Source organism: Rissa tridactyla, chromosome Z (genome assembly GCF_028500815.1).
Source record: "Rissa tridactyla isolate bRisTri1 chromosome Z, bRisTri1.patW.cur.20221130, whole genome shotgun sequence".
NCBI classification, from domain to species: domain Eukaryota; kingdom Metazoa; phylum Chordata; class Aves; order Charadriiformes; family Laridae; genus Rissa; species Rissa tridactyla.
The window spans coordinates 56,820,152-56,845,805 of record NC_071497.1 but is presented as its reverse complement, the minus strand read 5'-3'; the positions used below and the strand labels follow the sequence as shown (position 1 = coordinate 56,845,805).

At 43.1% G+C, this 25,654-nt stretch overlaps 1 protein-coding gene across 1 annotated transcript in view; it reads left to right on the top strand.

Annotated features, from left to right (window-relative positions):
• Window positions 1-3,491: 3,491 nt before the first annotated feature.
• Window positions 3,492-25,654, top strand: part of SLC1A1 (solute carrier family 1 member 1) — a 55,815-nt gene continuing 33,652 nt past the window's right edge. Inside the window, exons 1-2 of the mRNA XM_054187054.1 lie at window positions 3,492-3,714; window positions 19,979-20,119. Coding sequence (XP_054043029.1) covers window positions 3,624-3,714; window positions 19,979-20,119 — 232 coding nt within the window. The 5' untranslated portion in view covers window positions 3,492-3,623. The remainder of the gene's footprint in view (window positions 3,715-19,978; window positions 20,120-25,654) is intronic.

The window sequence follows — 25,654 nt, the reverse complement described above, 5'->3', positions numbered from 1 at the left end:
CCCAGCACTGAAACGCTCAAATGCCTCAAAGAGTGGAAAACATTCCTAGCCTGTGAAATTACTTGCTGTGTTCCTAAGCAATTCACTTAAAATATTGTTAAGACAGTTCTACACGTTGGCAATGAATGTCGAGACACAAGGCTACATACATATCAGGTCACCATGTGGTAATAACTCGTCAATATAATAGTTATTTATGTATTTATGCATGATCCTAGACCTACAACAAAGTAACCTGCATTAGCTTCAAGACAAAAATCATACGTGTAAACGCACGTCATGTTTTCCCAGGCAAATGTTCAGATTTTCAAGACTGATTCCTCTGTATGTTTCATTAACATTAAAAAACATTTAAATACAAAAAATAAAACCATTTCATCATGCATACAATCTTACCATGATCTACTCTGAGAACTTTGTAACAGTGAGCAATATAGCTAAAGAATGTATTCCTATCATCTGTACAGATGAATTGTATTGACATTTTTTCACACATGCATCCTATTAATTTCATAGTTATTCCAGGATGTCTAGAAATCACACATAGCTAAAAATGGTTTAAATAGAATTTAGATTTTTGTTTGCTTAGCAGCTGTGCTTGGTAGCTGTACAGGCAGCTAGTCTCCCAAAGTATTAGTTCTTTTGGTGTTTTTCCATAGCTGAGTTCATTTTTAAAATAACTTCAACATTTCAAGAATGATCCATGGGCTTGGGCTACCTTTAATTCTTTTCCATTTTATTGGGACACTTTTATTACAGTTTTTTCTTTTATAGCTCCCCATACAGAAACTGCCACCTTGACTCTACATCCAGGATCAAAGCCAATGTCTGTCATTCTATAATAGGAAGATCAAATTAAAAACAGCTTGCTCATCAGGATGTTTAAAACATCTTTATTTCAGCTGCCTAAATCTTTTTAAAAATCCTTCTTTAAGTTTCTATGGATGCTATGAGTTATCAATTTACTTTTTTTCAAGGTCGTGTCCATGGAATTACATTTGATGAAGTAAAAAAAAGAAAAGAAAATTAATAAGAAAAAAGCCCCGACTTTTGGCGTGCTTTTTTTCTTAAATATTTTTAGGGACAAAACACTAGCAGAAAAGAACATAAACATTGTACTGTGTCAGAAAACAAAAAGTACATGGAGGTCCTCAATACAATTCAGTGTATGTTGTTCTACTGTTGCAGAACGTGGAAATAAGATATGACTCTAGCCTTCAGAAATTACGTAGCATAATTGCATTATGTTTTTCTAACATAATTTCTAACAGTTCTAACACAACTCCTCTAAGATAATGCAAGCTAGACGAAGGCACATATCAGCTACAATCACATTGCTTTATACCAGCAGGGGGGCATTTTTTTGTGCTAAGAATCTATTCTAGCTCTCTCAATTCTAGACAATTCTAGACAATTCTAGACAATTCTAGCTCTTCCAAAAAGGTACCATGAAATCCTTAATGGGAAAAAAAGGATACTTAAAGCATTAAGAGAAACATAAAACCCATGGAAACTTCATGGAGGAAAAAGTAAACTCTTAACTTAATTTTAGCTAGTTTTCAGGAACCGTTGTATGGCAGTTATTTCCTCTAGCTCACCAAAACAGCTCATAAGAAAAGCAGAGCAAGTTGTAAGAAGGGATACATGAGAAAGCAAATCGACAGAAAATTAAAGGCCTAAACTCTGAGGCTGTCTTGCAACTGATCTTGCTGCTGTTGTCCAGAGAGGCACCACCTCCCTCCCTCCTGGGACAAATCAGACCTTTTACTTACTGAAAGCAACATCTGAGATTCCCAGTATATATGGGAGGAAATAAAAAATTACACTCTGTGGCAGTGAGAACCAAGGCCAGAGCTCTTCTGCACAGGGTAAACCTGATCCTGCCCACCCTGAAACCTCACTGTGCCTTTTTCTTCCTGTACTTCTTCAATGCCACTCACTTAGCCACATTTCTGTACCAAAGGTTGGACAGAGTCATGGTGTTTCTTACTGTTTCTTTGCATTAGTTATTTTTCTTTTGCTTTTTCTGTGGCTTTGGCACATGGTAGTATGCCAGCTTTCCTTTTAAGTGGTCTAGAACCTTTTATGATTTAATTAAACTAATACGATACTTAATCATCTGCTTCCTTTCTGCCACTAGGCTTCCCTTTATTTTTTTAATTGAGTTTTCCTGATGGTGACAGATGCAGACAAATACTGCAGTTGCTCAACACATTTGAAAAACAACGCCACTGCTTTAGGACTCTGTATATAAATTTACACAGCTGGCTCCAGGTCTTAACACTTGGCATAGACGATGGCTCTTGCTTCCCATCCAGGTGGATTTCAGTGCTCTTCCCTGTCTCAGAGAGGGACGGATTTGTCTCTTTCCCGAAGCTGTCACCCAGAACAGGCAGATCCATGTGAAGAGGAAATGTGACAAGGTTTCAATTGCAGTTTTTGCTTATCTACCCTAGGCCTTAGTTATCCTGTCATCATAGGCAGAAATCATGCAAAATTCACTAGCCTACATTTTGGAATGGATGGTGTCAAGTGCAAAAAATAAGATAAATTAAACTTTCTTTCTGCACTCACTTTCATGTCATTTAGCAAGACAACAGCAGTCTTTTTTTTTTTTTTCTTGCTTACATTTACCAATTGATGTCCAAGTCTGAAAATCATAATCAAGAAGTTTATAAACAGATATTGAAAACCCTACCATAATCCCACTGGGATTGGGTCCCGATTTTATATACAATATAATCACGTGTTTTGGGGTGGGGAAGGGGAAGGAGACCATTGTCAGGAAGTTACATGGAGAAATAAATGCTTCTTCACAGTTTTGGTAGTTAAACTTACCAGGATAAAACCTCAGTGGGAAATCCTGTTTCTGTATTCGCTTCCCCCAATATTCCCACCAGGAGTACAAGGCAGAACGTTTCCCCTTAATATTTAACCAGAGATTATCCACCAAAGCGCTACCACTGGTGGGTAATCCAGCAGCCACCAACACCCATGACTGACTCCTCTGCCTGGAGCGCTGGCATGGGTGTTGCAGCACAGGCCTTGCCGTGGGACAGCCTCCCCTCTGCCATGCGGGTTGCCAGCCATGGCGGGGGGCTGCCTTCCACGTATCTTTGGCACCAAACCCAGCGGCCCGGCATAAAGGGCACAGCAGCAGGGAAGCAAGCCGTGTCAGCGGGGTTTCGCCATGGCACCCCACCAGCCACGGCCCGCCGGCCCTCAGCTTTTGTCAGGGCCCGCCTTGGCCCCTTCCTCCCCTCGCCCTGCTCTGCGTCCGGGGGATGGTGGGATCCGAGAGGCGAAGCGCTCCGGGCAGCGGCCCCGCGGGGCAAGCCGGGCCAGCAAGGAGGGGTACCCGGCGGCCAGCAAGGCCCGGCGGGCCAGCTGGGCGACCAGGCAGGGAGCGGGTCCGGGGCGGGGCAGGGGGGCGGAGGGCGTGCAGCGGGGCGGGCGGAGGGCCGGGCTCCCTCGTTGCCAGGTGAGGTGTAACGTCTCCGCCTCCCCTCCGTAACAGCGCAGCAGCGCAGGCAGCCCGGCGGTGTCGCTCGTCTCGGCTCCGCACGCGTGGAGAGACCCAGGCCCGTCGCCCCCCACTCCCTCCAGCCTCCGTCGCACCCGCTATGGCGAAGGCGGGCAGGAAGGGATGCAGCTGCCCGGGCTTCCTGAGGAAGAACTGGCTCCTGCTCAGCACGGCGGCCGCCGTGGTGATGGGTGAGTGGCGGGGGGAACGCGGGCGGCGGGGAGGGGAGCGCGGCGCCGTCGCCCCCCGCCCGGCGTTGCCCGGCACGTTACGGCCCTGCCCGTCGCAGGGCCGGCGCGGCGCCAGAGCGGGGCCCGCGGCGGAGCGCCGGGGCAAGGCCAGCGAGGGGCGCTCCGCGGCCGCGGAACCGCACCGTTTGGCGCGGAGCGAGCCGCGGTTCCCTCCCCCCGCCACGCGCCAGCCCCGATCCCGCCCGCCGCCGGGTGCCATGGAAGCGTAACGGATCTAACGGCGAGCGACGGGGGGCCGGCTGCTCTCCCTCGGCCGTCGCGTAGCCGTGGCTGCGGGGGACGGCTCCGCGGTGGCCCGGTGTTGCGGCGGCCGGGATAAAAAGGGGTTTCGCGTGGGTCGATTCAGCCCCCTCCCCGCCCCTGGGGGATCGGGTAGGCAGCGGGGTGCCGGGGTCCTCTGGGACACGGGGCCTCCCGCCCCACCTGCTTCCCTCCCTCCCTCCAGCCTGTGTGACAAAGGTCTGGTAATTAGTGGCGTGAAACCATGCTATGAAAAACCCGCGAGCAGGCCGGGTGGCCGTGAGCCCTTTGTGGATGGCCCTGAGCCCTTTGTGCGTGGGTGCTGCAGGTTGCCCCAGCCTTGAGACCCACAGCAGGCCATGCCCCGGGCCGCCTTTGCACACCTTGAGGGGACCACAGGTAGTCGTGACTCACCACCCTGGAGCCTTCGGTCAGCCCGCAGGTTGGAGCCCCGCTGAGATGGATGGAGACTGCTGGGCTGGGGAGCGCTGGTAGTGACTTCTGATGGCCCAAGTCCCAGTGCAATTGGGGAAACGCTCAGCAGCATCACACAGCTTTCAGTGGGGGTTTCATTGTAAAGAGAGGAGGATTTCTCCTCTGCTTGTCAGCAACTTTCTGAAGGAGAAATGAGTGGAACACCATCTTATTAAGAGTTAGTGGGCCAAGAGAAGCTGTCAAATGACTTGGCCAAAGAGACTTTTCCATAGGATGTAATTTTGGCCCTAGTCACACACCCTTTTCATTTTCTCCTGGTGATTATTTTGATGCTAAGCAAGCAGAGCTTCCTTCACATTATTGCTCCTGTAGAGAAGTGCTGCTTTAAGTACTTTATTATCAGCATTTGCTGTTTGATGGTTCCCTTTAGATGACTTTTCTGCTATTTTGAATTTTTCCTGGAACATACCTATTTCTGTGCATGTTTGTTCAGGAGAGAATTATTCTTTTGGAATTCCACCCAACTATTTATAAACTGTAATCGGAGATGCATTTATGTATACATGTGTGTTTTCCTCCACACATTCAGTATTTGAAAGGTCTCAGTTCTTTTTCACCTCTTTAGTAAGTGGAAAGATTTTTGTGAGTTCTATGCACCAAGTGCTAAGGGCTTGGTTTGAAAATCTGCCTGTAACAACTGCAGGAGTGTGCCTATGTGACTGTGTTTGTGTGTGTACAGTTGTTTTTCCAGGTACTACTGTCAGGTATTCTTCTATGAATTGACATACTTACTTCCCAATTACAGAAGTAGTTAAGAAATGTTCCCCTCTCATTATCTTCAACGAATGTGGGTAGAACTGAAGTGTGCGATATGATCCTACAAACTGATCATTCTGAAATGAGATTTCCCTGAGAGGCACAGAGCCTGGCAATGGGGGAATTGTTGCATGTGGGGACAATTTCACCCTGATCCCCCTAATACCCAATGGGAATTCACAGTTGAGAGAGCGACAGGCACCCAAATACCTCTTGTGTCTTTGGACTTCCCTACCTGCTACACAGTAATTGACAGTCCAGAACTCAGGGGAACTCTATAATATGGCAAAGAGAGTCTTCATAAAAATTCCTTGAGTTATGGACCAAATTACATTTTGCAAGTAGCTATGTATCTGCTGCATTCTCAATATTTCTTGGAGGCGAAATAAGTTACACAAGGAGAACAGTGAAACTCTTGTAAGGATGGCTCAGTTGAATTGTATGTTATCTTTCTATTACAGCTTGAGGAATGTTTGTAATATACCTGTAGTCCACAAACCCTTCATAATTAAATTTACATATTTATTCTTTTTTAATATACACTGGGAAATTGCTCTGAGGTTTATTAATCTACTTAGTGTGGAAGAACAATTTAGCATTCATGAACAGAAGAGTATCACATCATTTTGAAAGCAGAAAATATGTTTAGACTTTACAGAGAGGTATGCATGAGTGAGGAGTGGAAATACCAAATGCAGGAAGCTGCAGAAATGTACTGTGAAAGCTGTCCAGCTGTGCTGCCAAGTGCCTGATATTCCAGCACTATCATATGGAATCATGATTTTTGCTCATCATTATCAGAGCCATGTTTAGCATCCTACTGAGACATGCTTATCTTTGCTAGTGCCCTAACTAAGCTGGAAAGTTTTCCTCGTTACTTGTTGTGCCCACCTCTGACAAGAGGAGACAGAAACAGACAGAAACCCCTTGGAATTCCAAACACTTCTTCCTTCAAGAGTAATTATTTTTTGTGTTATATTTGAAACATTCGATCATTTGCCTGGCATTTACATTTTCAAAAACTTTGGACTTTCTTTTATAACAACTGGGGAGGGGGGGAATTATTTAAAATCTTGTGCTGGGTTGAGCGACACAGGACTAATTTCTCTTCTAATGCTGGGAAAAACTCCACTTGTGGAAAACTCTAGTGTCTGAATTTGTGAAAATATTTATTTTATAGCCAGCTAGGCTATGGTGGGATTCAGGGTCTCAGTGTTTTCAGGCCTTATCAGGTCCAGGGATGAGGAGGAGCAAGGCCTGGGCATTTGACTCAGGCGGGACAACAGGATTATTTCGTACCATGAACGTCACATTCGATATAAATTAGAAAGTTTGCTGTGTAGTTTCTCTCTCCCTTGATGGCGGCGGTCCAGAGAAACTCCTTGCCCCAGTGCCAGACCCCATAGCCCTTCCCTTCCTACCGAAGCCGTTGTGCTTGCAGTGTCCCACATTTACTGTCCAGTGCTGGGAGTGCGCACCTTCCTGCTGGTAGAGTTGGCTGAGTATAATTCTTGTATATCCTATATTAGTATCTGGATTAATACTGGTTCTTTAGTATTATTGTTAATTATTTAGTCTTATCCTGTTAAATCTATTTATATTTCAACCCTTGTGTTTCCTTGCTTTCCCCAATTCCCCTTTCATCAGGGGTCATCAGGTGATAGAATAATTGTCTAAACAACAACAAATCATTATGGGTTTTCTCCAACCAATCTGTACACAAGTCTGTACACAAAATATCTTCAGAATGTCACATCTTTTTAGTGAAAACACCTGTATGTATTATTCAAAGAGAACAAAACTCAAGGCTCAAGTGAGTTTTTTTCTTACCTTACTAGACATTCTGTTTAAGACCACCAGACTGTGGTGTGGAGATCTATGAACTCAGATTTGGAGTCTGAGACAGGCTGAATTTCAGATTCAGGGCTAATTCTGAGGCTTGCCTTTTATATAATTTCAGTGATAGATTTGCCAGAACACTGGGCCTGAGAAGCAAGTTCATTGTTCATTAGTTCTTAGTGCATCTGTAGAGCCTGCAGCAGGTCACCTGTGCTGAGCAATGACTGGGGGCTGAGGTTGGGGCTCATCTGCGCCTCCCTTGTCTCACTGCCCTTCTCTGGGAGGCAGACAGGCAGGAGAGTGGCAGCCTCATGTAGGTAACTGTGAAAGGAGGGGTATCTTGCACCTTTTTGTTCCGCTGGCCTTACTGAGCCCAAAGCAGCTGAACTGCTGAACCAACAAAAGCAGTTTAAAAGTCAACTCATTTTAAGTGCTTTAATAAAAAAAGTTATATTGCTTCCAGTTTGTACAATCAAGTAAAAATAAACCAGAAATATCCCTGAAATTTACTCACCCTGAAACAGGATTCCAAAGGACAATTGCAAATGGAGAGTTTAAGTCACACTTCACAGGATTCTCAAAGAGCATCTATTTTTTATCATCGCTTTGTCTCCAAGGGGTCACTGCTGCAATGCAATCAAACCAGTCATGAAGGTAAAAGGCTGATGATGTGTAAATACTTACTCATTCATTAGTCTGCAGGTCATAGACCAATAGCTTGTAGTCCTGGGTAATTCTTCAGCAGAACAGCTTTTTTGTTACAGTGGAAATAAAAGTGTAAGTGATTTGGGTACCTACGGTCTCGGGCATTGGGTTGCAGTAGCACGGTATACTAAAGCAGACATCTTTTTATGTACTCAGAAAGAATACGTGAATAGGTTGCAATTTTTTTGAATAGTTACATTTTTCACATCTATCAGACCAATATCTTTTTGTAATAGTTCTGTGGTTGAGGAACATGATTCTGAGGGATTTGGTTCGCATAAATTTACAGGCTACCAGTATGGTTTTTTTGTCACTTAATGGGATGTCACTTCCTGAACAAATTCAGAACTTCAGATACCTGTAAGCCTGCCTGCGACTCTGAAGGGGATTTTTTTTAGAACAGCGCATGTGTGGGACACTGAAATTGTTCAGATATTCATGAGGAAGATATGAGAAATGCAATATTTAAATTGATAACAGCCACCAATCACAAAAGACTGTGAATGGCAGATTGCCTTTCTTCAGACAGCTATAAATCGTCGTCATAGACTTGTCTAGGTTGTAAGGGGCATCAGCCTAACACATCCAACCATCAACCTCACACTGCCAAAACCACCACTAAACTATGTCCCTAAGCACCATGTCTGCCTGTCTTTTAAATACCTTCAGGGATGGTGACTCAACCACTTCCCTGGGCAGGCTGTTCCAACATTTGACGACCTGTTCTGTGAAGAAATTTTTCCGGATATCTGATCTAAACCTCCTCTGGTGCAACTTGAGGCCATTTCATCTTGTCCTGTCACTCGCTACTTGGGAGAAGAGACTGACGCCCACCTCTCTACAACCTCCTTTCAGGTAGTTGTAGAAAGTGATAAGGTCTCCCTTCAGCCTCCTTTTCTCCAGGCTAAACAACCCCAGTTCCCTCAGGTGCTCCTCATAAGACTTGTGCTCTAGACCCTTCACCGGGTTCGTGTCCATTCTCTGTACTCGCTCCAGCACCTCGTTGTCTCTCTTGTAGTGAGGGGCCCAAAACTGAGCACAGGGGGACGATCACTTCCCTACTCCTGCTGGCCACGCTATTCCTGATACGAGCCAGGATGCTGTTGGCCTCCTTGGCCGCCTGGGCACACGGCTGGCTCATGTTTATCAAAGGTGCGTAAACGCAGTGAACAGCTTTGTACTCCGCCATTGGCGCCCTCCTGCCCGCCCCCGTTCCGCTGCGCACGGGCTCCGGCGCTCGCACGGCGCTGGGGCGAAGCGGGGCTGCCCGGCGGGAGCTGTCCGAGGTGGCCGCGGCACAGCCCGCCCGGGGACGGGGCGGCCCGAGCGCCGGCGGAGACGGCGATGAGGGGACTGAAGGAGGGAGGGGGTGGGTGAACATCTCCAGCCTGCCTGAATACCCTGGTTTTGCATCTCTGAAGCGAAGGGAAGCTTATTCCGTCTCTGCAGGGTCAGACACCTTGCTCGTGCCGTTGCCTTGGAAGATCAAGGCTAGCATCAGGCTTCCTTTTCTCCCTGCATTTCAGAGTGAGATTAGAATATACATAGTTCCTCTCTGTAACACCAGCATTGCAGAAACTTTAAGTGGTGCAGCTATAGCTATTTGCCAGGATTTGACGAGCGCAGCAGGCGCTGGAGCTTCTATTTTGTGCTTTGTGATATCACCCCAGCAGTCCATACACCAAACATTTGTTCTCTTTAATTTTAATGAACAATATTATTTTATATTATAGTATTAAGTATACTACATATACTGTATATTATAGTATTAAGCAGTAATATCTCCCTATAAGAATATTTTTTGTTCACAGGTAATTCTGTAATCAGATACATGGGGATTTGACAGCTGCCTTTAAAAGTACTAGTTCCTTTAAAATTCATCCATGTCAGAGCAGTATCAGCACGTGCTAGCATTACTGGAAGCCCACCGGTGCATTCTTACAAGAATGAATGTCTCACAGGACAAAGACAACAACAGAGCAATTAGTAATGTGTCACTCTATTGACAGCTTCTCACCACAGGGAAGGCCACCATGAATCCAGGGAGTTCACCATACTCCTGCGGGTGGGAGGTTTCTTTTGCAAATGTAGCCTGCAGCCACTAAACCCCATAAACCTATAAAGTCTTTCAGTTTCTCCCAGTAAGTTCTTTCTCTCTCTGACAAGTGTAATTTAAAACAGAAAGCCCATTCTGCATATGGCGTAAGGCTTCGCTGTTTTTCATTTCCACGTCCTTGTACCATTACCAAAAAGTGGCCTATTAGCTTAGTTTTGACTGTCTTCTGTAGCATTTCTCTTTGCTTACACAATACAGTGTGAAGGTTACAAACAGTGAAGCAAATTAATTGCCTCTTGAAAGACACTACGAAAACCAGAGCTCTTTTCTTCACAGCAGGAAAAAAATCAAAGGGAACATACTAAAGTAAAGGAATTATTACCCTGTCTGTTTCTGACAAGTATAGTTGTAAAGCAAACATCTGATTCCTTTCTTGAGTTCTGAAGCATAACATTTTATTAATTTGGAATTTATAACAAGTGAAGACCAGACATCCTGAATCAACTGTGGTAGCATGGAAATTTAACCCAAGACCCTGGTTTCTTCCTGGTGTGATTTAGAGCAGCATAGATGATACTTGTGACTTTTTATGCCTCTTTAGACAATTGTGATGCTGATTTGTCTGCTCTTCTCTGTCACACTGCATACAGCTCAATACAGGGTGGAACCCATTCAGAAAGAATGTCTGAGTTTAATGTTAAAGACAAACTACAATGCAGAATGGCCAACAGTTTCATCTGAGAGTTTCACATACTACTGAGGATCAAAAATGCTCTGAGACTTAAACTTCAGCCAACAAAAGAACAAAGAAAGCTGAAGTTAAGCATTGTACCTCTTTTGCTCTTGCGCTGTTTTGAAGCAAAGAAAACCTAACTTTTATTTGTTCTTCTGGCATGTAAAGTATTTTCCTATTGTCCATGTATTTTGTGTCTTGTTTTGACATAAAGCCCGGGTCTCACTTCACTGTGTGAATGAAGTGAAACTATCACTAGACCTGAATTTTTATATGAAGAGAGCTTTGTAAGGAGTGACCCTAAGGTCAATTTACACTCTACAAAGCTCCAAAGCTACCAAAGTCAATGAAATATTTCTTTCCATTTGAAACAATAGCAGCAATACTAGTACCAGCAAAATATTTACTGTTTCAAATTTCCCTATATTATTCAAGTGAAAATACTATAATGTAATTGCAAAAATATTATTTGTTTTCTGCTTACATCTTAACAAAGCATAAAGGCACTTTCTTCTTATATACCCCAGCAAATAGATAATGTTCTGGTTGAGACTACTCACAAACAACACTTGCACTGTTTGCAAATCTAATGTGGAAGACATTCTTACTTATGGCGGCACAACACTATCTCATACTGGGAGATCACATTATGCTGAAGATCAGGGCAATATTGGACAAAGTGTTCCAGGTTTATTTTTCTGTTTACCATTGTTCCATTTATTGCACATTCCATGAGAACCGATTAGCTTGCCAGAAGGTTAAATGTGACATGTGATAACAATTTCTATGGATGATATGTAATCTAAGTATTTTCACAATATATTGCAAAAGAGCCATTTCTTGGTCCTTTCATGCTTTTAGAACCACAAACACCTGGCGTTGCTGATTTGAACTAATTTTCTAGGTCATATCTCTGATTTCTCAATGCTTTGATGTCTTCATTAGTTTCATAATAATGATGTTTCTGCATGTCACTATCTGTCTCTCTTTAGTTTCCACTAAATTGCCTTTCCCACTGCTTATCTCAATTTATTACAGTCAGAATCATTCCACTGCCCTTCCAGCAAGGGGATATCTAGAACAGTATGTCCTGTTTACTGTCCTTTCCTCTCATCACATTTTAAAACAGAAGCTGTAACAAGGGTCAGAATCTGGCAGATACTCCTAGTTACTAGCCTTTCGCCTTTCTTCTACCATTGTCAGCCATTTACTTTCTTGTGTGTTTCAGGGGTCTTAAATGAAAGTGTGTTTTTCCTCGGGTGCTCTATTGAGCTAATATCTCTTGCACTATACAGGAGGTACAAAGGTGCTCATAAAGCTTCAAGATAGCAAGCAAATGTTGTGGAAAGAAAACAGTTCAGTGGGCTTCTGCAAGAAAGGATGAGAAGCTCTATTTTTTTGGGTGGCATTGAAGTCATGCCATTGGTGTTGTAATATGTTAGGCCATGTAAGCAAAATGTTACAAAGTAGGAACACCAGAACTGGGGACATGACAGTATCTGAAATGCGTGACAGAAGGGGTCCAAATGAAAGCACTATTTTATAAAATTGAGTGGATTTGGAGACACGGAGGAAGCAACAAGACCTGTATATGTCTGGATGATTGCACAGGAAAGAGGTCATAGTTAAAGAAGGCACCCAAGTTACAGATGGGTGGGGTGAAGGAGAATGGTAGTGGGTTTAGAAGAAACAGCTGAAAGGGCTCATGGGAAAGGTCTGCAAAAAAGAGGGGTGAGTTACCATTGTCACATTACATTTAAAACGTACTGTAAAACACAGAAATATAAGATAGAAAGATACCTCCTATGTTATCACATCTAGTCTACTGCTGCTTCAGGTTACACCATTTTATATACACTTCTGTAACACATCATGCTCCACTTTAAAGCTGGATGGGCCTCGTGGTACTGCACGTCCTCCTAGGAAGCAACGTTTATCAGTCTGATTGTTGAAAGCCTTACAATTTCCAGTCTAAACGTATTCAGGTTCAATATGCATCCATTTGTCAAAGCATTGCTCTTTCTCTGCTGTTCAACCATTTTCTGTATTTCTAGCTGACTCATCCCTGTTGGACAAACCAAGCTCTTTACTCTCCTTTCAGAAGGTAGGCTCTTCATTCTTTTCATCACTCTACAGTCCTTCTTTGTGCGTGTTCCAGTTTGAGTTCACTTTTCCTGAATCATAGAATCATAGGGTTGGAAGGGACCTCTGGAGATCATCTAGTCTAACCCCTCTGCCAGAGCAGGGTTGTCTTAGAGCAGGTTGCACAGGATCGCGTCCAGGCGGGCTTTGAATGTCTCCAGAGATGGAGACTCCACCACCTTTCTGGGCGTCCTGTTCCTGTGCTTTGCTACCCTCAGGGTAAAGAAGTTCCTCCTCATGTTTAGGTGGAACTTCCTATGCTCAAGTTTCTGCCCATTACCTCTTGTCCTGTCACTGGGCACCACTGAAAAGAGCCTGGCCCCATCCTCCTGACACCCACCCTTGAAGTATTTATAAGTGTTGATAAGATCCCCCCTCAGCTGTCTTTTTTTCCAGACTGAAGAGACCCAAATGCCTCAGCCTTTCTTCATAAGAGAGGTGTTCCAGTCCCCTAATCATCTTGGTAGCCCTTTGCTGCACCCTCTCCAGCAGCTCCCTGTCCCTCTTGAACCGGGGAGCCCAGAACTGGACACAGTACTCCAGATGCGGCCTCACCAGGGCAGAGTAGCGGGGGAGGATGACGTCCCTCCACCTGCTTGCCACACTCTTCTTGATGCACCCCAGGATGCCATTGGCTTTCTTAGCCACAAGGGCACATTGCTGGCTCATGGTCATCCTGTTGTCCACCAGGACTCCCAGGTCTCTTTCCACAGAGCTGCTCTCCAGCAGGTCAGGCCCCAACCTGGACTGGTGCATGGGGTTATTCCTCTCCAGGTGCAGCACCCTACACTTGCCCTTATTGAATTTCATAAGGTTGCTCTTTGCCCAAATCTCCAACCTGTCCAGGTCTCTCTGTATGGTGGCACAGCCTTCCGATATGTCAGCCACCCCCCCAGCTTTGTGTCATCGGCAAAATTGCTGAGGGTGCGCTCTGTCCCCTCATCCAGGTCATTGATGAGTATACTGAAGAGGACTGGACCCAGTACTGACCCCTGGGGAACACCACTCGTCACTGACCTCCAACTAGACTCTGTGCCCCTAATCACAACCCTCTGAGCTCTGTCTTTCAACCAGTTTTCTATCCATCTTACTGTCCATTCATCAAGCCCACTCTTCCTAAGCTTCCCTATAAGGATGCTGTGGGATACTGTGTCAAACGCCTTGCTTAAGTCAAGGTAGACCACATCTACTGCCCTCCCCTCATCTATCCATCCAGTCATTCCATCATAGAAGGCTATCAGATTAGTCAGACATGATTTCCCCTTGATGAATCCATGTTGAGTACTTCTGATAGCTTTCTTTTCCTCCACATGCCTTGAGATAACGCCCAGAATGAGCTGTTCTATCATGTTTCCAGGGATGGAGGTGAGGCTGACCGGCCTGTAGTTCCCTGGCTCCTCCTTCTTGCCTTTTTTGAAGACTGGAGTGATGTTGGCTTTCCTCCAGTCCTTAGGCACCTCGCCTGTTCTCCAGGACCTTTCAAAGATGATGGAGAGCGGCCCAGCAATAACTTCCGCCAGCTCCCTCAGCACTCTTGGGTGCATCCCATCAGGGCCCATGGACTTGTGAATATCTAATTGATCTAATTGATCCCTCACTCGATCCTCCTCAACCCAGGGGAAGTCTTCTTCTTTCCCCATTACTTTCCCCAAGGCCTGGGACTCCTGAGGACTGGGCCGAGCAGTAAAGACCAAAGCAAAGAAGGCATTCAGTAACTCCACCTTCTCCGCATCCTCCATCACCATGGCTCCTGTTTCATTCAACAGTGGGCGCACAACTTCTCTGGTCTTCCTTTTGCTTCCAATATACTTGTAGAAGCCCTTCCTGTTGAGCTTGACATCCCTTGCCAGGTTTAATTCCAAGGCGGCCTTTGCTTTCCTTGTTTCATCCCTGCACGCCCTGGCGGCATTCTTGTAATCTTCCCAAGGGGTCAGTCCCTTCTTCCACTTACTGTAAACTTCCTTCTTCCACTTGAGCTTTTTCAGAAGCTCCCTGCTCAACCATGCAGGTCTTCTGCATACCTTGGCTGATTTCTTGCTCTTAGGGATGCACTGATCCTGACCTTGAAGGAGGTGGTCTTTGAATACCAACCACCTTTCTTGAGCCCCTGTGCCTTCCAGAGCCCTAGCCCACGGGATCTCTCCAAGCAGTTTCTTGAAGAGGTCAAAGTTAGCCCTCCTGAAATCCAAGGTTGTAATTTTACTTCTTGTTGTTTTGTGCATAGTACCTGTGATCCTGAGCTCTATCATTTCATGATCACTGCAACCTAGGTTGCCCCCAACCTTAATGTCCTCCACCAGTCCCTCTGTGTTTGTCAGTACCAGGTCCAGGAGTGCTTCTCTCCTTGTTGGCTCCTGTACCACCTGTGTCAAAAAGTTGTCATCAATGCACTGGAGGAGCCTCCTGGACTGTGCGTGCCTGGCTGTGTGGTCTTCCCAGCAGATATCGGGGTGACTGAAGTCCCCTATGAGAACCAAGGCCTGCGATTGCGAGGCTACCTTCAGCTGCCTGTAGAAAGCCTCATCAGCTTCCCCATCCTGATCAGGTGGCCTGTAATAAACACCCACAACAGTGTCCCCCATATTTGCCTGCCCCTTAATCCTTACCCATAAGCTCTTGACCCTCTCTTCATCTGACCCTAGTGAGAGCTCGATGCATTCCAGTTGCTCTCTCACATAGAGCGCAACTCCACCACCACGCCTTGCTGCTCTGTCTTTCCTGAAAAGGACATAGCCATCCATGACAGCATTCCAGTCATGCGAGCTGTCCCACCACATCTCAGTAACTGCAATGAGATCGTGGCCCTGCAACTGCACACACATCTCCAGCTCTTCCTGCTTATTCCCCATGCTGCGTGCATTGGTGTATAAGCATTTCAGAGAGGGAGAAGGCTTGAAGATTTTCAGATAGTATACCCCAACAGAACAGGTGCTTTCACCAGGACAGATCCAAATTCACAAGAAAATGTAGGCTAGGAAAGAACTGACATTTTCCCCAAATTACTCAATTTATGACATAATCTTAATAATACGGTGTTTATTGTGTTAAGGTTTTAAGTATCGTAGTTAACTTCACAAATCTAATAAGCCACCAAGTTTGTTGAAAAGCTGTGAAAGAGGCACATCGTATCTCTGATACAACTTAATGTACCTTAACAGAGTTAAGGACTAACCAAGGAATGAAATCTTCACAACACCTCTCTGTATTTTTTCTGTATGTTAATGGACTGTCCCTAAAGATAGGTTCTGTACGGCAGTTCTCGCTAGTGCACTCATATACAGATGAAGCATGATTGTAAAGTTTTTTTTCTTTCCTTCAACTGTATTCTTTTATGTTGGCTTTCTCAGAAGTTACAGCTGCATACTGAAAATATTTGGAAGATACGTACACATGAAATTCGTCTACAGCGTATTTAGATAAATGAGAGGAAACCAGGTGTCCAGTAGAAGAGACTGCTAAATTATCAAACTGCTTAGCCATCTGCACATTGCCGCTCAGGGGCAACACTGGTTCAGTGTTCAGCAGAACTGTGGTCACTCATAGTCACAGGAGAATGGCCACTATTTCCCTTTTTCTGGTGGAATGATACAGCCCTTGGTTTAACTGAGGGTGGGGTGGGTCTTGTGCAGGGTGGCATTGCAGAGAGGCTGCTCACTGTTATCAGTGACTGCTACAGGCTGCTCTGTGTTATCAGCCCTGCTACAGGCTGCCACAGCACAGAAAGTAGCAGGAGGTACGTGGCTTGGCCGGTTGCAGTGGCCTTTACACCTGCTGTAAGGGGAGCACCCCACACTGGAGAAGCTGGTTTTTTACCCCTCTGGCCAGTGCCCCACCTTGCCTTCATTCCTGAAGGTCCATCACAGAGTCACTGTCCACCCGAACTTTCCTCACACTGTGGTCAGATGACAGTGTGTCCTTTATGTGAAGGAATTTACAACTGCTGCACCCTCAACAGGTTAATCAGAGAGAGGACACAGAGGGTCTCACCATGGTGGAGGAATGAGCACGCCGTCCTCCGATACATTCCTATTAAATATTTTTCAGTAGACGAAGATCTGACCAAAATCTTCTGGAATATTTCTGAGAGGACTTTTCTTCACATATCTTGTAAGCAATCTGGTAGTCTGGGCAACGCCAGCATGCAGAGAGTTAAGATCAGTTGCCATGCAATTATACCTCAGAGACTCTAAATCCTACCTCAGCAGCTGCCTGCAGTTTTCTACGAATCTTGGGGTTTTTTTCAGTCAACTAAGAATCTTTCTAAGAACCTTGTTTTTTCAATCAAGTATGTTTATTAGAAGGAATATTAATTGTCAAGTAGAATGTAAAGCAGTAAAATGCATAACATTAGAAAATATCAAAAATAATCAAAAGAGCTGAATTAATAAGCTGAAATAATGTTTATAAGTATTAGAATAAGTAAGAATTTCTTCTACACACTCTATTTTAGTGTTCTGCAGTTGGCACTGTATTTCCTTAAGACAGACAGTAATATTACAGAAACTCTAAAGAGAGCGGAAAAAAATGGATTTTATAAGATATTACAAAAGGACACAGACTGTATCACAAACTGCAACAATCTTGCCTGCCTGTGCTGCAATTTTACATGTTTATATTGAATGTTTTGTATTGTATTTCAAATCAAGTCAGTGAGCTTCGGTTGTCAGCCTTTTCAGTCCCATGAATCATCTTCTTTAAAGGTAATCCAGTTAAGACCTACCAATATGATAGAAGTAACTGTATTTTAGTCTATCGTGTGAACAGCAAATCATGTGAAATTATGAAGAGCTTAATCACTTTTTTAATGGCACAATCCACGTTGCTGCAGTACTATTAAATATTACCGGGTTTGAACCATGAAATGTGCCTACGTTTTTTCTTCTTGCAATGCCATGTTAAAGCAAAATTCCTATAATTACCCCAGTGCCTATCAGTATCAGCCAGAGTCACTAACTCTGTTCCGGTGAAAGGGAGTTTCTACATGCTGGAATTACATGAAAATACCACAACTTTTTTCAGAGGGACATGGTGTAATTCAGAACAGATCATTTGACAGAACAGATTATTAGTTCTCCAGAAAGATATGCTAGATTTATTTTCTCTTTGTCTTTATTGTTCATTCCTAACATTCATTCCCATAATAAAGTCAGTGGGAGTTGAAGGTGATGTGCTGTTCCTGCAGTGTCAAGCACACTGGTGGAGTGAGAACTCCCTGCCAGTTAACACTGTGCATCCCATATCAGCGTTGTCATCCATGTTAGGGAGTCCTACCTGTTAAATACCAATTTTATCTCATTTATATTCTCTTTCAGTGAGAAATAGGACCAGGCGTGTCTATGTATGCACTTCAGTTATTTGTAAATCGTGAGGTTTTCTCACTTGTGAGTGAAGATAAAGAAAGTAAAGGTGCATAGTATCACGCTGTTCTTGTTATCAAAGGTGTAATCAGATTCTGAAGAACATCTAACCCACAATGGTAGTGACGTAAAGCAGCTAACTACAGTCACTTCATACTTCACGTCCTGAACAGATTTAGCTACTCAGGCATTATGAGTTTTCAAATTCAAGATCTGAATTGCTTGGACCCCACATAATTATACAAAAAAGGCTTCAGGATTTAGCCATCACTCCCTGAAAAATTGTAAATAGTCTCCACATTTTGTTGCTCAGGTGGTTGCTGAGAACACAGCACATTTTTACAAGTTTACAATAGGACAATCTGTGACACTCCCCATGTGTGCTAGTATAGATGAGCCCAGAGATTACAGAATTTGTTTGAACAGGGTGTGTGTTTCTTTTCTTACTCATTTCCAAATCCGTGTCATGAACTGCAGTGCAATACTTGAAAAAAAAATGTAGTAGTCCTGTAGTTGTTCCAAGGCAAATAATTTGTCTTTTTCCTTAGACAACATTTCAGAAACAACAGCAATGTGCAAAAAGACATACTGTAGATGTAGGGCAGATTGTGATAAATGAGTGTTCACCAGATATCCAAATGTCACAGAGTTAGCTTTGCAGATATGCAGAACCTACAACATTATGGTCTCCCAAGACATATTTTACCTAATTTCTGCGGTTCACTCACTGTGTGCATGTACACAGGCCAGAGTGGTTCTGCCACCTTATTACATGCAGCCGTCATCTCCTAAGCCGTAGAAAGCTTCAGGTTTGGCAGATGTCATGGATCGAGAGCTACATGCAGTGCAGCTAGTTGCAGGTGCTATTCCCTTGTAGTAACTTACTGGTCCCTTTTCCCTGGGTAACACAACGAGAAATGGGTTATCCCATACAGAGCAAGCATATATTCCCTCTAGCTTTTTATGCTGGGACTACCTGAAAGATGGGTATTTTCAGTGATTTTCTTCTGCTCTGTTTTTCTTCTCTTGTTCTTCTCACCCTCACACCTCACATCTCTTACTCGGCATTGATGGCTTTTCTTTGAAGGATTTTCTGTCTGTTACTGAGCTTGTAAAAAGACTACGTGCTGCCTGGGAGAGCAGTGCTAAGGAGTTGTGTTTCATATGGGCTCAGACAAGAGAAGTGTCCTGTGGCCTTTTCTGTGTTGCAATCCCAGGGACCCAGACTGCACCTTTCACTTTCTATGTCAGTGGCTTCTGGAAGGGGAAATGTAGACATCATGCTATATAGCATGTGCTGTACTATGCACAGTTGCAAGGAGACATTTGCCTTAGAAAATTAAATTAAAGCCATGGTATTGTACTGTTTTTTCCACCTTCATTCTTCCCTTCTGCTCAGTATTGCAGAAATCTGGACCTTAAGTAGTACATGCCATTGAGCTCTAAGTAGAGGATTGCTCTCATAGTAAAAATCATAACCTAACTTAGCTATGTGGGCAAGAAGGAAATGCAAAGAAAGGGGATGGAAAAGGAAGAAAAAACAATTTAGCATAGACAATGCAGTGGTTGAAACTGAGAAAAAGGAAGAAGGCAAGCAGGAAAAGTGATCACAGGGCATAATCAAGACTTTTCTGACATAACTAAAGACATTTTCCAAGTTCAGAATTATATGTGTTATTATTGTTCCTATCATCGTTATATAGAACAAAAAAGGAAACATCTCTTCACTAATTTGCTTTAGAAGTTCTACCATGGCTGTAAAAATGTGTCTGTTGCTTGCTTTTTTGTTTTACTGTTCTTCTCCTATTTTTTTTCCTTTTTTCTCATGTCTCTACAATAAATTCCTGCTAATTTGTGTCACAATTTTTGTGTGCCTTTTAGGTATTGGAATCGGCATGCTGGTACGGGAATATGGCAAACTGTCTAACCTGGATAAATTCTACTTTTCCTTTCCTGGGGAACTGCTGATGAGAATGCTCAAACTCATCATTCTGCCATTAATCATATCAAGTATGATCACAGGTATGACTGGAAACTTACTGTTAGATGATGAGATTATCATTGTGGCACAGCTTTCTTTCTAAGAGAAATAACCTTTAAAAAGAATTTGATGGAACTCTATAATGAAAAGTATAGATTGCATACATTTATTTCTATATAATGAGAATGGATTTGGAAGGGTTAGCACCATTATCTGGTAATGAAGTTATAAAGAACTGTTAGATAAAAACTTACATGTTTATAGATTTTTGTATCTCTTTCTCCCTGTTTCCAGGAGTGGGTTAAACAGTTGCAAATTGCAAGCCCAAAGCTGCAACTGCATATTCTGAGGTACAGAATTAACTATTTTAAGTAGTTCATACTGCCATTTCACAAGAAAAGGAGAGCTGATCTCATAGCCTCCTGTCATAAAAAGAAGAGATTCCTCACCTGCACTTCCCTGGTCTCAACAAATTCCCATGAGGAACCTTGCTCTGCCTTTTGCTGAATCCTTCTGTGAGTCCATTCAATTTACTGACCTGACAGAAAACTATTAAATTAGGCAGGGAAAAGAATTAAAAAAAAATCTGTTTGGTATGCTTGGTTCAAAGGAGTTTTGGTGAAGTGCAAGAGAGTGGGGATACTGTGTGGCCAGGAAACGGTTCTGAAAAGAAGAGCAAAGCTTCCCTCTTTTGGAAAAAGCAAGCAAGTCATTGGCTGGAACCCCACCATGGCATGCTAGAATTTGCTAGCAGCTCACCCAGTAGGAAAGATATGGAAAGATTTCCCAGAGCAAGCCCAAAGCAAAGAGGCAGAACTGGATGTCAAATACCCTTTCTGGAAAAAAAAAAAAAAAAAAAAGGTGAAGAAAATCAAACAAATTTGTCTTTATTCTTTAAGCCTTTATTGAGTGAACAGGGGTTGTTACTATTTTTACCTTCCTACAATGAATCAGGACACATTTGTCACTATACTGTCCCCTTTCATCTCCATAAAGCCTCTATTTTGGGAATATATTAATGTCCAGCTGTTTGTTGTTTGGTTGGATGGTCATGGAAACGTATCAGACATTTGCAGAAAAGAAGAGCATCAGAAAATGAAAGGGGGATTTCGATCATGCTATGAAAATGCTTTCAAGAATACCATATTGAATACAAACTCCCAAGCTCCTCAAACAAAGTTCATGGCCAAAAATACCACTCATGTCAGCCATGCGCCCCAAAGTGGGCCTAGGACAGGAAGAGCCTAAGTAAGGAAATCTGCCAGGGTCTTTGGGGCATATCTGTAATGCAGGGTGACAGGAACCCAATGTTAGAATTGAAATGGAGAATGTCAAGAGCTGCAAGATGGAGACATCCAGAAAGGAAAGCTTCAAGAGGCAGAATGGGAAATGGCAGCAGAAAACAGTCAAGGGCTGTGTGCAAATGATTGAAGGGAGATGGAACAGTTGTTAGTATGCAAAGGAGAGAACAGAGAGAGGAATAAAAAGCGTTTGGTGTTTTAATTAATAGACAGGGCAGCAGCATTTTTATATCAAGGAGAAAATGAGACAGAAAGCAAAGGAAAACTGAACTCTACTTTTGTCATGTTGAACTTGAGTCTGTGACAGGAGATTCAGGAAAAGCTGCCAAGATAAGACTAATACATTTATTTTTTTGAACAAGCTTTTATTTGTGAGTGAAATTGGGCCTGTGTCTTCAGAAATAAATGTTATCATTAGGAGAACCATGAAATGAATTATTTATTAAATGCGTCCCAGTCCAGCACTTGCGAGGGGAAACAAGAATCATGCTGTTAAAAATATTATGCTGCTATTTAATGTTTAGCATTCTAGTATGCGTAAACTAGCACAAGCTTGGATTTCAAAGATTGCAGATTTCAAAAGTTAAATTCATATACAGAGTTGAGAACGAGGTGTTCTGGTTCTGACCTTGCTTATCTTATCCAATTTACACAGAAAAGAAGGCCTTATTTTTTCTCCACTTCTGTGTTAGGTTTTTAGACAAGAAAAAGGAAACAAGACTGATAAAGAACAGACGCTACTTCAATAGAATATGTAAAGCTTTGCTGCTCTTAAAGGCAAAAGCACTATCTGCCTGTGTGCAAGTAACAGTGAAATGCGTGACAAGCAAATGGACCGGGCATGTCCATGCATAATGCGTTTCACTGTTCACCTGCATCCTTCTTCAGGATGTTGATGAGATGTTTTGCCTCTTCTAGAAGAAATATGGTAACCTTCCAAGCATCAGAAATGTACATTTGAATTGACTAAGTAAGCCTATGTGTAATCATAAAGCACACTAGTTATTTTTCCTTTTTCACACAGAGGCAGACAGAATGGTTGAGGCTGGAAGGGATCTCCTGAGACCATCTAGTCCAACCCTCCCTGCTCAAGCAGGGTCAGCTAGAGCAGGTTGCCCTGGACCATGTCCAGTCAGGTTTTGAATATCTTCAAGCTTGGAGACTCCACAACTTCTCAGGGCAACGTGTTTGACTAGCCTCGCAGTAGAGCAGTGTTTTCCTGTTCAGATGAAATGTCATGTTTTTTAGTTTTTGCCTATTGTCCCTTGTGTCAGGGCACCACTGAGAAGAGCCCGGCTGTCTTCTTCATTCCCACCCATCAGGTATTTATACACATTAATAAGTTCCCCCTGACCTTACAGGCTGAACAGTCCTGGCTCTGTCAGCCTCTCATCATATAGGAGATGCTTCAGTCCCTTCATCGTCTTTGTGGCCCTTTGCTGGACTTGCTCCAGTAAGCGCATTTCTTTCTTGTACTGGGGAACCCAGAACTGGGCACAGTACTCCAGGTGTGGCCTCACCGATGTTGTGTTTAGGGGAAAGATCACTTCCCTCCCCATGCTGGCAGTGCTCTTCATGATGCTGTCAACATAGACGATATGACCTCTTTGTGATTCTGAATTTTAGCACCAAAGCAAAATTCACACTTTCAAAAAATACTGTAAAGAATAGAACAAGGAGAGGAATGAAAAAATTAAGGAGGATCCAGGATGTGTCTTCAGCTATGCCTGTAAACAAGACAAGCACCTTACTGTTAGTGGCAAGGGCACATCTCTCTACATTTGGCTGTCAACCTTCCCTGGAATGAGACACAAAAATGTTTTCCTCAAAAGTAACCTCATCATTATTGACTAAATGCAGAACATACAAGGATAGCACCACAATTTGCATGCTGGCTGTCTTTGGTGGGACCAGATGTGTTCTGAGTATGCCCACCTCCTCAGGAGGAGGGATATTATGCAGACGCTATAGGGTTTATATCTGATGATCACAGCTGTTAGACCTGTGTACATGTTCCACATGCTCAGTGGCAGACATTTAGGGCCCCAATAATTTAATCTGCAGTAAAACTTGTGACAAGACATCAGCTGGACCTGAGTGACTATCCTATTAGTTCACAAGCTAAGAGGATGCTACTTAGCTCACTATGAGGGAAAGTTGAACATTAAGTCATGTTATTGTGCCTTTGCTGCAAGCTAAGAGTGTGCACAGAGACAACAGCAATGGCTCATTTGGTGCATAACTGTAACCAGACTGTGGTGCTGGGTCCAAAGGCATCTTGGAATTTTTCATGCCTACAGGAGGCTATTTTTTGAATGTATGTCATGTCAAAATACTGGATTTTGGTGACTTGGAACATTTTTGCACAAGAATCATCAAGACGTTATTGAAAGTGCAATCTGTAGTTTTCTTTTTTAGAATTAGAATGTCTTAAAAGGTAATGTCTCATCCTGAAAGACATGAACTTATACATATGCTTTTGAGACAGTGAGCTATGTACAAATACATGTCCCATGACCAGATCCTTGTCCGTTTGGGCATGATGATGTAAATTAAGCCCACAGCAAAGACAGCAATGGTAGGAATCAGTCCTTGAGATTCCAGGAGTCTCTGCAAAATTTAAACTATGAATCATTTTAACTTGTTGGGGGAAATCGTGTCTTAGTGGAAAAACTCTTACTGACTTCTTCAGTTAGAGTAAGAACACGCTTAGTCTATTTTCAAATTGAAAAGGCAAAATTATCGCTTGTTAGTTAAATGGAGGGCTTTGTAGAATGTGGTTTTCCTTTACAAACCCAATTCCTCAGAGCGCAAAAGAGGGAAATCATTGTTTACATACTTATTTTACTTAGCGTATGAGTTGCAATTTGGGGAATTTTTCTACTGTCCTAATTGGAGGCTGAACTGTAACCTAGTAAAAAAACTAACGTAAGCACTAAGCAATTTTTTGTTTGGAAAACTTTGAAAAGGATGGTTAATAAGACCTTGATTTGGGGACAGAAGAGTCTGAGTAGTGCCATGCTCTTTTAAATTATTCTTAGTCTACCTCAGAGCTGAATTTTAATTGTTCTTTTCTCATAATTATTTTAATGGATGGCAGATGTAAGTTTAATTTACTCTGACCCATAAGTCCACCACTGATAATTCAGTTAAAACATCTAGCTGTTTTGGATCTCCATGAGATTTCTATCCCTCAAATTAGCTAATAGTACACAAATGTATCATTCATGTGAAGGAATTATTTGTATTTTCTCTTTCCTCCTGTAGTGGCATGGGAAAAATGAAAATCAAAAACCTAGAGTTTTACTCAAGACAATTCCTATGACATCCAGAACTACACCTGTACTGAGTGTAATACTCCACAGTCCAAATCCACTTCTTTGAAGTAGTGCTCTAAAAGAAGAAATGATTAGCCAAATACTAAACATACATTATTTTTAGATGCCCTGTAGGGAGGAAGAATTGAAAGAAATCTCTTGTATGCTTCCTGGCAGTTTTGAGGCTTAAATATAATCATTCTGGGAGTACTTAAAAGCCTAAAAATGTCTTTGAAAGTCTTGGAAATTCACAAGTCTAATTTCATTCAGAGAATGAAAATTCTGTAGAGTTGTGCAGTATATTAAATCACATCTGCATACTGAGCACACTAGTCCCCTTTAATCACCTTTAGCCTTCGTTTTCATGGACTGAGACTTACAGGGTATGTAGGGGCACTAAATGTTTGCAAATCTGTTTTCTGTTGCAAGAGGACTTAGGCTGGAGACAACTGTCCAGTTTCCTGGACAGTTGTTCCCCTGTATTTGGGTACAAGCTAGGGAAACTTACGTGCCCAGTCTGGCCTTCTTTCTTGCACCTGATTCCCATGTTAGCAGCTAGGGTCAGGAGATCTGGATCTTACCCAACACTCCCAGCCCTCCAAATCCTATCGAAGTGCCATGGCTCTGTTTCCCATCTCTCTTTAATCACTCCTTCTAAGCTGGGGTTGTTTCAGCCTGCTTGTCTTATTGATTTTCAAACTACAAGCCAAGGACCTTGATGTAGAGGTCTTTCTTTAAGGCTACAATGTTTTCTGTCAAAAACTTCCCTTAAAAGCTGGCATCACATGTCTGATAAATGACCTTTCTTTGAGGATGTTTACAGGGTTAACCGTAAATGCCAGAAATCTTATCTCTGTAGCGATCATGTCTGTTCTGTTTTCTGTATCATGTTTTGAGTTAAAAGATGTGACATATAACACAGCAGGTCCATTTGTCAGATCTCATGATTTTATCAGCT